Raw genomic sequence first — 12,987 nt, 5'->3', positions numbered from 1 at the left:
GTGAGTGAGGGCATTTTTTGTGAGTGAGGCTGTTTGGTGAGTGGTGGAGTTTTGGTGAGTTAGGGAGTTTGGTGAGTGGGGGAGTTTGTTGAGTGAGGGAGTTTGGTGAGTAGGGGAGTTTGGTGAGTGAGGGAGTTTGGTGAGTGGGGAGTTTGGTGAGTGGGGGAGTTTGGTGAGTGAGGGAGTTTGGTGAGTGGGGGTTTGGTGTGAGGCAGTTTGGTGAGTGAGGCAGTTTGGTGAGTGGGGGAGTTTGGTGAGTGAGGGAGTTTGGTGAGTGAGGGAGTTTGGTGAGTGAGGGAGTTTGGTGAGTGAGGGAGTTTGGTGAGTGAGGGAGTTTGGTGAGTGAGGGAGTTTGGTGAGTGAGGGAGTGGGATGAGGGAGTTTGGTGAGTGAGGCTGTTTGGTGAGTTGGGGATTTTAGTGAGTGAGGGTTTTGGTGAGTGGGGGAGTTTGGTGAGTGGGGGAGTTTGGTGAGTGAGGGAGTTTGGTGAGTGAGGGAGTTTGGTGAGTGAGAGCCGTTTGGTGCGTGAGGCAGTTTGGTGAGTGGGGGAGTTTGGTGAGTGAGGGAGTTTGGTGAGTGAGGCTGTTGATGAGTGGGGGAGTTTGGTGAGTGAGGGAGCTTAGTGAGTGAGGGAGTTTGGTGAGTGAGGGAGTTTGGTGAGTGGGGGGTTTGTTGAGTGAGGGAGTTTGGTGAGTTGGGGAGTTTGGTGAGTGAGGGAGTTTGGTGAGTGGGGGAGTTTGGTGAGTGGGGGAGTTTGGTGAGTGAGGGAGTTTGGTGAGTGAGGGAGTTTGGTGAGTGAGGCAGTTTGGTGAGTGAGGCAGTTTGGTGAGTGGGGGAGTTTGGTGAGTGAGGGAGTTTGGTGCGTGAGGGATTTGGTGAGTGAGGGAGTTTGGTGAGTGAGGGAGTTTGGTGTGTGAGGGAGTTTTGTGAGTGAGGGAGTTTGGTGAGTGAGGCAGTTTGGTGAGTGGGGCATTTTGGTGATTGGGGTAGTTTGGTGAGTGAGGGAGTTTGGTGAGTGAGGGAGTTTTGTGAGTGAGGGAGTTTGGTGAGTGAGGCAGTTTGGTGAGTGGGGCATTTTGGTGATTGGGGTAGTTTGGTGTGAGGGAGTTTGGTGAGTGAGGGAGTTTTGTGAGTGAGGGAGTTTGGTGAGTGAGGCAGTTTGGTGAGTGGGGCATTTTGGTGATTGGGGTAGTTTGGTGAGTGGGGCATTTTGGTGAGTGGGGGAGTTTGGTGAGTGAGGGAGCTTGGTGAGTGAGGGGAGTTTGGTGAGTGAGGCAGTTTGGTGCGTGATGCAGTTTGGTGAGTGGGGGAGTTTGGTGAGTGAGGGAGTTTGGTGAGTGAGGGAGTTTGGTGCAGTGAGGGAGTTTGGTGAGTGAGGGAGTTTGGTGAGTGAGGGAGTTTGGTGAGTGAGGGAGTTTGGTGAGTGAGGGAGTTTGGTGAGTGAGGGTATTTGGTGAGTGAGGGAGTTTGGTGAGTGAGGGTATTTGGTGAGTGGGGGATTTTGGTGCAGTGAGGGAGTTTGGTAAGTGGGGAGTTTGGTGAGTGGGGGAGTTTGGTTAGTGATGCTGTTTGGTGAGTGGGGGGGTTTGGTGAGTGGGGGAGTTTGGTGAGTGAGGGAGTTTGGTGAGTGAGGGAGTTTGGTGAGTGAGGGGAGTTTGGTGAGTGAGGGAGTTTGGTGAGTGAGGGAGTTTGGTGAGTGAGGGGAGTTTGGTGAGTGAGGGGAGTTTGGTGAACCTTGCTGGGAACAGAGTTCTTGTCAGCTGCATTATCAGGGCAGTAAAGAGAGTTTTAAGCTGAATAGTTGCAGCAAGGGATCAAATTCGGGAAGATGTGGTCAGCCAAAGTTTAGAGACAAGGCAGGAGAGAAAGGTGTAAATGTGTTTGAACCAGTTGACTGAATGTTCACTAGACTCGTACCAGAATGAACGGGTTGTCTTATGAGAAAAGGTTTTAGAAGCTAGGTTTGTATCCACTGTAGATATGTGAGTAAGAGGCAACTTGGTTGAAACTTAAATCCTGAGGGCTGTTGACAGGGTGTATGTGGAGGGGGCGTTTCCTCTTGTGGGAGAATTTTAAACACTTTTAAAAATAAGGCATCGCTCATTTAGGTCAGCGATGAGGAGAAATATTTCTCTCAGACAGTTGAGTGTCTCCGGAACTCTCTTCCTTAAAGGGCAGTGGAAGCAGAGAGTTTGAATATTTTTAAGATGTGGAGATGCCGGCGTTGGACTGGGGTGGGCACAGGAAGAAGTCTTAAAAAACCAGGTTAAAGTCCAACAGGTATGTTTCGAATCAGTAGCTTTCGGAGCACAGCTCGTTCCTCAGGTGAATATTTCTAAGGCTGAGTTTGATAGATTCTTGATTAATAAGGGGGATAAATGTTATTCGGGGGTAGGCGGGAATCCTGAGTTGAAGTGTCTCTCTGCTCAAACGTGATCTCATGCGATTTTCCTTCTCCTGCTCCAAATTTCTATGTATGTTGACACGTTTACGTTCTGTGCTTTGCAACGAGCTTTCAAACACGCAAAGCACATCTCCCTCTTTGATCTAACGTCACTGTGACATCCTGGCTTCCTGGCAGATCACGCTGAAGTTAAGCTTTCTTTCTAAGAATGTTATATTGTCAGTTGATGGAGAGAGGTGAATCAGCAGATTATTCTGGGCCAATGCCCAGAGATGGGTAGCTTGTACAAATCTAAGATAACGGCACAAAGTGTAAGTGAAAGGTTTGCTGTAGATCAGGTACAGCACCAAATGCTCATCCACAGATTGACACTAAACAAGCTTCGTCATTAACCCTCTCAAACCTTTCCAGAACTTTGTCTGGTTCTTTCACATCCTCCACTCACCTTCTTGGCTCCACTGAACACTGCCTTAGCGTCACAAGTCTCTTGCCTCTGGTTTATTCTTGTTTTATATTCAAACTGCATGGGGGACATTGATAAGTAATGGAAATCCAGTGCCAATCATGATTAGGTGAGAGTGCCGCCCGCTGTGACCAGCTCTCCACTTTGGGCGAGTTGGGCAGAGGGAGAGATACATAGATACATAGAAGATCGGAGCAGGAGGAGGCCTTTTGGCCCTTCGAGTCTGCTCCACCATTCATCACGATCATGGCTGATCATCCAACTCAATAGCCTAATCCTGCTTTCTCCCCGTAGCCTTTGACCCCAATCTCCCCAAGTGGTGTATCCAGCTGACTGTTGAATATAATCAAAGTTTTAGCATCAACTACTTCCTGTGGTAATGAATTCCACAGGCTCACCACTCTTTGTGTGAAGAAATGTCTCCTTATCTCAGTCCAAAATAGTTTAACCTGAATCCTCAGACTGTGACCCCTGGTTCTGGACACTCCCCTCATCCTAATTTACAATCATTCAGGTAGTAATCTGCCTTCCTGTTTTGCTTCCAAATGAATAAACTCACACTTACCAAATTATACTGCATCTGCTATTGGTTTGCCCACTCACCCAACCTGTCCAGACCTTGCTGGATGTGAAACACTATCAGGAAGCACAGACACCTTCTCAAGAGTAATTGGGGATGGGAAACAAATGCTGGCTCTGCATCTCTGAAAGAATAAACACAAGATCCTTAGAAATGTCCCAGAATCAGGGAAATTGGGCGATCGGGAAGCTGACTGGAATTGTCTGTTGGTTGCAATATGGAACCTGCAGGAACACTCATTCTTCCCAGCTCCACAAGAATGCTCGGCAAAGAAAGAAACATCTCAGGAGGGAGCCGCTAGTGGTCCCTTTAAGGACCCCTGGTTTGGCTGTCAACCACTTGACGAAAAGGGCTGTGGTGTCTACTGTGTACCATTCACTCGGTCACGAACGGGTTTTGGAAATTGGGCTTCGCCCTATTCACAGAGACAAAGAGACCCACCCTTATCTCAGGCACGCATGCTAGAATGCTATAGAGCAATCTTAACCAACCATGGGGTGGAGCTGAGTGTGGGCACAGCATCGCATTCGACGATCAGTGGCCCATTTAATGCCAATCCGGTTTCTAGGTCACAGAGCAGATTGCAAAGAGGCTACCTTGGAAATATTGTGAAGTAAGCAAAAATGCTGCAGGTGTTGGAAACCTGAAATAAAATCAGAAAATGTGGAGAGCCCGCAGGTCTGACAGCCTGTGGAGAGGGAAACAGAGATACGGTTCCGAGCTCACCTTTGAACTCATTCAAACACTCAAAATGATAACTCTCTCCACAGAGGCCTTGCTGGACTTTCCCACATTTTCCATCTATTATTTAAACTATTGTGCCCAGTTTTGAGAAGGACATTGGAAATGGTGCCAAGAGAATTTGCAAAGATGATGAATCAGGGTGACAAGTTTTAGTTGCGAAGTGACACTAAAGAAACTGGGGAGGGCGGCACGATGGCGCAGTGGTTAGCACGGCTGCCTCACAGCGCCAGGGACCCGGGTTCGATTCCAACCTTGGGTGACTGTCTGTGTGGCATTTGCACTTTCTCCCCGTGTCTGGGTGGGTCTCACCCCCACAAACCCCAAGAATGGCAGGGAAGGTGGATTGGGCCACGCTAGATTGCTCCTTCATTAGGAAAGAAAGTGAATTGGGTACTCGAAATGTTTCAAAATAAAAAGAAACTGGGGTTCTCTCACTGGGACAGTAAAGGTCGAGAGGAGATCTGATCAAGATGCTGAAAGGCCAAGACAATCATACCTGAGGGAAAATATTTCAATTTGTCCAGAACCAGGAGCCATGAATTTAAGATTACTGTAATGGGACAAGAGATGAGGAGAGTATGTATCAGCGTATGAAATGAAATGAAATGAAAAATGAAAATGGCTTATTGTCACGAGTAGGCTTCAAATGAAGTTACTGTGAAAAGCCCCTAGTCGCCACATTCCGGCGCCTGTTCGGGGAGGCTGTTACGGGGATTGAACCGTGCTGCTGGCTTGCCTTGGTCTGCTTTCAAAGCCAGCGAATTAGCACAGTGTGCTAAACAGCCGAGGTATGAGGCCTCGGTTCAACATTTCACATGAAAAGATCACATCGCCCACAGACACTTTTCCCTCAGAACTGTGCTGATATATCAGCTTAGTACTTGTGTATCCGAAATGGGGTTTGAGGACATGGAAACACAGAGAATAGGAACAAGAGGAGGTAATTCGGCCCTTCAAGCCCATGAGGGTCAGTGCATGACGGAGGTGCTCCTCAACGTCCATCAGAAGGCTCCCCCTCCCCATCACCATGCAAGTCCTGCGCCCCCCCCGTACCCGACCACCACCCCAAACCCCTCCCAATCAGATTACCCAACAGAGGGCCCTGATCAGAGACCCCCAACAGAGACGTCCAATCAAACACCACCACCCCCCCCCCCCCCACCTCATTGGAGATCCCTGCCTGAGAGCTGAAGGGCAGTCCAGGCAGTACGTTGAAAAATCACTTACCTTTTCCTGCTGCCTTAGGCAAAGGTGTTTAAAGCAGCAGCTATTCCAAGTGTCAGAGGCTTCCTCGAAAGCCCAGAACACTTCAAAGGGCTTGAAACCACTTGGCAGCCTTTAAAATGCAAATCTTCCATTTAATTTCATGGAGCTTTACATTACAAAAGCCAGTGATTGACAGTTATTGTTCCAGAGACGCGAACGTGGTGGATTAATCTAGCCTTCCCTTCACGCTTGAATGCATCTCCATTACCCTTCTTTGATGCTAACCATGTTTATAAACACTCTTGCTATAATTGATGGTTCCCTACCACATCAAAAGCAGCTAAGTGCTTTGATTTCCTCTTTTTCACAGCAGAAAACACTTTGTCTACCGTACCTGCTGCACCTGCATGCTTACCTTCAGTGTCAGGTGTACAAGTCATCCAGGTCTCTTTGCACATTCCCCTCTCGCAATCTACAGCCTTTCAGATAATATTCTGCCTTCCTGTTTTTGCTGCCACAGTGGGTAACAGTTATCCTCACATTTGTCCACAATTTACTGCATCTGCCATGCATTTGCCCACTCAGCCTGTCCAAATCCCACTGCAGCATCTCTGCATCCTCCTCACAGCTCACCCTCACACCCAGCTTTGTGTCATCTGCAAATTTGGCATCCCTTCATCTAAATCATTAATATATCTTGTGAATAGCTGGGGCCCTGGATTTAAACCCTGCAGTTACCCCAGTAGACACTGCCTGCCATTTGGAAAGTGACCCATTTATTTCTACTCTTTGTTTCCTGTCTGCCAACCAGTTTACTATCCACCCCAAAACACTAGCCTCAATCCCATGCGCTTTAAATTTACTCGCTAATCTCTCATGTGGGATTTGTAGAAATCCTTCTGGATATACCACATCCACTGGCTTCCCCTCATCAGCTCTACTAGTTACATCCTCGAAGAATTTCAGTAGATTTGTCAAGCATGACTTCCCTTTTGTAAATCCATGCTCACTCTGTACGTTCCTGCCACTGTTTTCTAAGTGCTCTGCTATTAAATCTTTGATAATGGATTCTGGAATTTTCCCCACTACCTACATCAGGCCAACTAGTCTATAATTCCCTGTTTTCTCTCTACCTCTCCCCTAAATAGGGGAGTAATGTTATCTGCCCTCCAATCTGCAGGAACTATTGGGGAGTCTATAGAATCCCGGAAGATGCCCACCAATGCATCCACTATTTCCAGAGCCACCTCCTTAAGCACTCTGGGATGTAGATTATCCAACCCTGGGGATTTATCCGCCTTTATCCCATCAATTTCCCCAACACCATTTGATCTCCTTCCATTCCACCCTCTCATTAAACTCTGCGTTCCCCAACATTTCTGGTATCTGATTTGTGTCCTCATTCGGGAAGAGAGGTCCAAAGTATGTGTTTTGTTGCTCAGCCATTAATAATAATGATCTTTATTGTCACAAGTAGCCTTACTGCAATGAAGTTACTGTGAAAAGCCCCTCGTTGCCACATTCCGGCGCCTGTTTGGGTACACAGAGAGAGAATTCAGAATGTCCAATTCACCTAACAGCACATCTTTTGAGACTTATGGGAGGAAACCGGAGCCCCCAGAGCAAATCAACGCAGACACGGGGAGAACGTGCAGATTCCACACAGACAGTGACCCAAGTCGGGAATCGAACCTGGGCCCCTGCGCTGTGAAGCAAAGTACTAACCCTTGTGCCTCCGTGCCGCCCTATTTTCCTAGAGCCCGATTATAAATGCCCCTATTTCTGACTGTAAGGGACCTACATTTATCTTCACCATTTTGTTTCTCTTCACATACTTATAGACTTTTTTTTAAAGTAAATTTAGAGTGCCCAATTATTTTTTTCCCCAATTAGGGGCAATTTAGCATGACGAATCCACCGACCCTGCACATCTTTTTGGGTAGTGGGGGTGAGACCCAAGTAGACACGGGGAGAATGTGCAAACTCCACATGGACAGTGACCCGGGGCCTGGGATCGAACCCGGGTCCTCGGCACCGAGAGGCAGCAGTGCTAACCACTGTATCACCGCGCCTGCATACCTCTGGAAACCTTTACGGTCAGTTGTTATTTTCCCGCAAGCTTACAAATCACAAACATGTGAATGAGGGACCGGAATGTCACCCCTCGACACCTGTGGTTCGGAATAGCCAGGGTCATCAGATAGCAGTGGGGTTTAGAAATGTTGATAAATCTGCCTCTCTTGCCTGAAGAAACCTAACTAAATGCGCACAAATCTGGGTGAAATCTGGGACACTAGCAGTCCGTGCAATCCGAACATCTCATTGCATCAATGTGAGGTTGCATAAACTCAAACAGCATGCCTCCCAATGAAACAAGGCAACCATTAATACTTGAGACGCGAGCTGCAAAATGCTAATGAATCATTTTCTGATACTCGGGCACATGGGCTGCAGCACAGATCCAGCCTCTGTAAAGTAGGTTAGATGTGGTTTTCAGATAAATTGTGCTGTAAAATCATTAGAAAGAAGAAGGAAAGTCCATAAGCCTGGAGAACCTGCAAGAATCAACCACCTGACTCAGTCTTTCAGTGATATCATTTTCCGTGTGAAGAGGTAGGAAACCCCTGAGCCTCTGCCAGTAACCTGCGGCAAACCACATGTGGATGTTGTCCTGTATAAAAGAAGCCGACTCCAGATAGAGAGGCAATCAGATTCGAGAGTGATCACAGAGCAACACAGTCCAGTTCGAGTTACAACGACTCTGCGAGATAATCCTGCAGAAAGCCATCAAGAAACGAGAAGATGCTCTGCAAAGTCAGCCCGAGATCCCTGATGGTGAGTAAATGGATGTTAAAACAGGACGTATGTGTGGCAGCTTGAGGCAGGAATGTCAGATGAATGTTTTGGGTGGACAATTCCAACCATGGACAGCCACCGAAACATTATCGTTCCTGTGTTGTGCAGCTGACTGAGATTTTACAGATTTGTCTTTCAATTTACATCCAGTAAAATATTTGAATGATCAGATTGTGAGCGGAGGACTGGCATACGGCTGTGCCGTGGTGACATTGATGTGTAAATCGCCTGGTTCTCCAACCAAAACTGCACTCCAATTTCACATTGTAGTGTTTTATTCAAATGGCCAATAATTGAAGAAAAATTCAACAGGGGCCGGTGAAGTAATAGTAATAATAATAATCTTTTATTGTCACAAGTATGAAGTTACTGTGACGAGCCCCTAGTCACCACATTCCAGCGCCTGTTCGGGTAAGCCGGTATGGGAATTGAACCCGCGCTGCTGGCCTTGTTCTGCATGACAAGCCAGCTGTCTGGCCCACTGAGCTAAACCGGCCCATACCATTTGCTGATTAAATGGGTGAGTAGAGTGTGCATGGGGTGTGCAAAGAGAATAAATGGGTGTGTAAAGTGTACACGGGGTGTGCAAAGAGATTAAATGAGTGTGTACAGTGTACATGGGGTGTGCAAAGAGAATAAATGGGTGTGTAAAGTGTACATGGGGTGTGCAAAGACATTAAATGGGTGTGTTGAGTGTACCTGGGCTGTGCAAGGAGATTAAATGAGTGTGTAAAGTGTGCATGGGGTATGCGAGGAGATTAAATGACAGGGTAAAGTGTACATGGGGTGTGCGAGGAGATTAAATGAGTGTGTCAAGTGTACATGGGGTGTGCGAGGATATAAAATGACTGGGTAAAGTGTCCATGGGGTGTGCGAGGATATTAAATGACTGGGTAAAGTGTACATGGGGTGTGCGAGGATATTAAATGACTGGGTAAAGTGTACATGGGGTGTGCGAGGAGATTAAATGCAAGCAACACAAAGTCACACTGACAGCAAAAAGGCAGATAGCCAGAGAATCTATTTTTGCTCATTAAGGGTTAAATATTGGCCAGTACACTCGGGTAACGAGGCTGTTCTTCTTGTAAGCAGTGGCCTTGTGATCTTTCATGGCATGGCTGAATGGCTGATTGAAAAGGCAATGACCATCTCTGACAATGCCACACTCCATCAGAGTGGTGTCAGCCGACATGATGAGCTCAAGGTGTTGGTGAGATACCAACTGAGCAAATGCCCAAGGAAATGAGGGAATTCTCAGACCAGCTATCTGTGCAATTGGTGGAGGTGTGTGCATGGGTGATTATTCTGTGTGTAAACTCAATTCCCCTCTGGTTTATGGCCCTGGCAGGCAGAAGCGCCTGAACATCAAACTAGTTTCTTTAGGAAGGTTTTTTTTAAATAAAGGGAAAGGTTTTATTGATGATTAGATTGCTCTGCACCCACTCTACATGTTGCACCTGAAAGGTTAAACAGCAGGGCTGTGAAATACATTGTGATTTGCCAGTGCAGTAAGGCTCCGAGGTTGCTGTGAAATAAATTGTGATTTGCCAGTGCAGTAAGGCTCCGAGGTTGCTGTGAAATACATTGTGATTTGCCAGTGCAGTAAGGCTCCGAGGTTGCTGTGAAATACATTGTGATTTGCCAATGCAGTAAGGCTCCGAGGTTGCTGTGAAATACATTGTGATTTGCCAGTGCAGTAAGGCTCCGAGGTCGCTGTGAAATAAATTGTGATTTGCCAGTGCAGTAAGGCTCCGAGGTTGCTGTGAAATACATTGTGATTTGCCAGTGCAGTAAAGCTCCGAGGTTGCTGTGAAATTGTGATTTGCCAGGGCAGTAAGGCTCCGAGGTTGCTGTGAAATACATTGTGATTTGCCAGTGCAGTAAGGCTCCGAGGTTGCTGTGAAATACATTGTGATTTGCCAGTGCAGTAAAGCTCCGAGGTTGCTGTGAAATTGTGATTTGCCAGGGCAGTAAGGCTCCGAGGTTGCTGTGAAATACATTGTGATTTGCCAATGCAGTAAGGCTCCGAGGTTGCTGTGAAATACATTGTGATTTGCCAGTGCAGTAAGGCTCCGAGGTTGCTGTGAAATACATTGTGATTTGCCAGTGCAGTAAAGCTCCGAGGTTGAACGTGTTCTTCCTGCTGCCCTGTTACCACACACGGTGCCCTGTGTATTTGGCACTGCCATTATCCTGTTCCACAGTGCCTGACTCTTCAGAGAGAGAGGGGAAAGAACCAACTGGGAATAAACAATAACAACACGGTGAAAAGTCTGACCCAAGAGACAGAGAACTGTTTATAAGCACAGCTTCCGATTGCAAAAGTGAAAAGATCCTTACAGGTTTTTTTTATTCGTTTATGGGATGTGGGTGTCGCTGTGCCAGCATTTATTACCTATCCCTGAGGGCATTTAACAGTCAACCACATTGCTGTGGGTCTGGACTCACATGTAGGCCAGATCGGGTAAGGACGGCAGATTTCCTTCCCTAAAGGACATTAGTGTGAAGCAGGTGCTTTTTTATGACAATTGACAATGGTTTCATGGTTACATTTTAGACTTTTGATTCCAGGTTTTTATTAATTCAAAGTCCACCATCTGCCATGGTGGGATTAGAACCCAGGTCTCCAGATCATTCCCCTGGGTCTCTGGATTACTTGTCCAGCGACAACACATCTACGCCACCGCCTTCCAAAGTTCAATGCCTATGACTTCCAAAAGGAAAATAGTTCCAGTGATATGAAGAAGAATAGGGACAAAGGAGCTGCCATACGTGTGATGGGCCAAATGGCCTCCTTTTGTTTTCTGGTGGTCAGTGAGGGAGGAGGTAAGATCTGTAAAAGGTGAAAACTGAGCCAATGCTAAAAGACGAACACAAAATACAGAATATCCTGAAGGATCGCTTCCTCCAATAATTCACAAGGCAAGACATGAGCAACATGTGATCTCAGGGATGACAAACTGAGGTAGACGCCCTGGTCGGGCGAGATGTGCTGAAGATTAATTAATTCCCAATGATTGATGCTTTCTTTAACAAAGGTCTGGTTTTTTTCAGGTCTCTGCTGTGCTGTTCATCGTTCTGCTTGCTGACCTGGCAGAAACCATCTCTGCAGCAAAAGGGAGGTATAGGAAATCAAAGACGGGACATCCACGTTTGAGGAGAACCACAAAATACGTGCTGGACCCGGAGAACATAAAACTGCTATTTCCCCCTGTGCCACACCATTGGAGAACCTTGAATGGTGCCTTCAATAATCGCTCCCTGTCCCCCTGGATTTACAAGTAAGTTCAACCTGTTTCCATCAATCCTGTTCTGAAAATGCCACCTCCCCCATCAAAGCTGTCTACCCTCACCCTCATCCCCGCCTCTCATTGCTGCCTTACTGCTTCTTTCCATCTCACTGCTTCATAATGCTATACCTCTGAATGCCAATCGTTTGTTTTTATGGTTCCTTGATATCTGGGTGTTGCTGATCTCATTGTCTGTCAGTGTAGGATGTTGACCTTGCCATTCAGGATTAAACCATCAAGGTGCCGAATTAAGCCATGTTACTGCCATTTCCCCCCTGGGCGGCTCTGACCAGCAAACGAAGCAGAGAATTTGCCAATGCGGTGTTTTACTTATTCACCCTTTCCTTTCTCTTCTTTCAGGGAGGACTTTGACTCCAATCGCTACCCTGAAACCATCTTGAAAGCGGAATGCGTGAGTTCGCACTGCCTGAACAGCAGAGGGTTAGAAGATCGCGGTCTCAACACGCACCTTGTCCGACAGGAGATGATTGTTCTGAAGAGGATAAAGGAAACTGATCGCAAGGTCACCTTCCAAGCGGAAAAGATGATGGTTCCTGTCGCTTGTGTCTGTGTCCGCCCAAATGTCGTGTCTGTTTAAAGGGATTAGCGTAGCCCCAACCATTTTAAGCAAAGCCCAACTGAATATGCCCTTTCTTATTGTTAACCGCCAGTTCAGAGTGAGGAAAAAAAAAACCAAATCCAGAAAGTCATCAGTATTGTTTTGAGGCACTAGCTTGTCAACTCCCGCACCGCCCCCCCCCCCCCCCCCCCACACACTCCCCCCACACACTCCCCCACCCCCCCCCCCCACACTCCCCCACCCCCCCCCCCCCCCCCCCCACCACACACTCCCCCACCCACCCCCAGGTTAACAGGTTTTGACAGAAATAAAGCTCCTGATCCACTTGGCCCCTCAGGAGACTTACCCTCAGTCAGAGAGGTAAATGCTCCATAAACTCCAGTTGTTGGGATTCTGGTGTTTTCCAAATCTCTTTCCCCGTACTGTAAGGAAACTCCCTGGAAATTTCATATCAGGAAAAATATTCAAACAACGTTAAATCCTCGGTGTATTAGGTTAACCCAGGCGGAGGCATGATGCTTTCTTCGCTCTCTCCACACCGAAATTATTGTGACAGATTGTCACTGTGGGGAATCAGTTCCCTCAGTCTGATATGACCTGCGTTAGGATCAGCTCTGGTGCCGTTCTCTGTCCCAGTGGGAAAGAGCTGGAGGCTGATCCAATATTCATACTGGGAGAAACGTCTGTGCTCCTCCCCTCTCTGGAAATAATCCCTCCATTTACAGAATGGATCTCCACCTCTTCATCACCTTTCAATATCAGATCTCTTTTTATCCAGATCACGATGTGGAGATGCCGGCGTTGGACTGAGGTGAGCACAGTAAGAAATCTTACAACACCAGGTTAAAGTCCAACACTTAAAGT

The 12,987-nt window shown here is 47.2% G+C and overlaps 1 protein-coding gene across 2 annotated transcripts; it reads left to right on the top strand.

Moving 5' to 3' along the window:
* The first annotated feature begins 8,182 nt into the window (after positions 1-8,182).
* LOC119976798 (interleukin-17F-like) lies at positions 8,183-12,294 on the top strand. Of its 2 annotated transcripts, XM_038817595.1 has the most exons (3): positions 8,183-8,232; positions 11,308-11,534; positions 11,904-12,294. In XM_038817595.1, exons 1-3 carry the CDS (start codon positions 8,200-8,202, stop codon positions 12,139-12,141), a joined length of 498 nt encoding a protein of 165 aa, XP_038673523.1. In that variant the 5' UTR covers positions 8,183-8,199; the 3' UTR covers positions 12,142-12,294. The 2 variants fall into 2 exon arrangements, 1 of the variants encoding a protein (XP_038673523.1); XR_005462990.1 differs by lacking the exons at positions 8,183-8,232; positions 11,904-12,294 and adding an exon at positions 9,768-10,595 and having other exon boundaries at positions 11,308-11,442.
* Positions 12,295-12,987: the final 693 nt, after the last annotated feature.

This window comes from Scyliorhinus canicula, chromosome 1 (assembly GCF_902713615.1).
Source record: "Scyliorhinus canicula chromosome 1, sScyCan1.1, whole genome shotgun sequence".
NCBI classification, from domain to species: Eukaryota; Metazoa; Chordata; class Chondrichthyes; order Carcharhiniformes; family Scyliorhinidae; genus Scyliorhinus; species Scyliorhinus canicula.
Note: the sequence above shows the minus strand (reverse complement) of the source record. Positions and strands in the feature narration are given on the sequence as shown.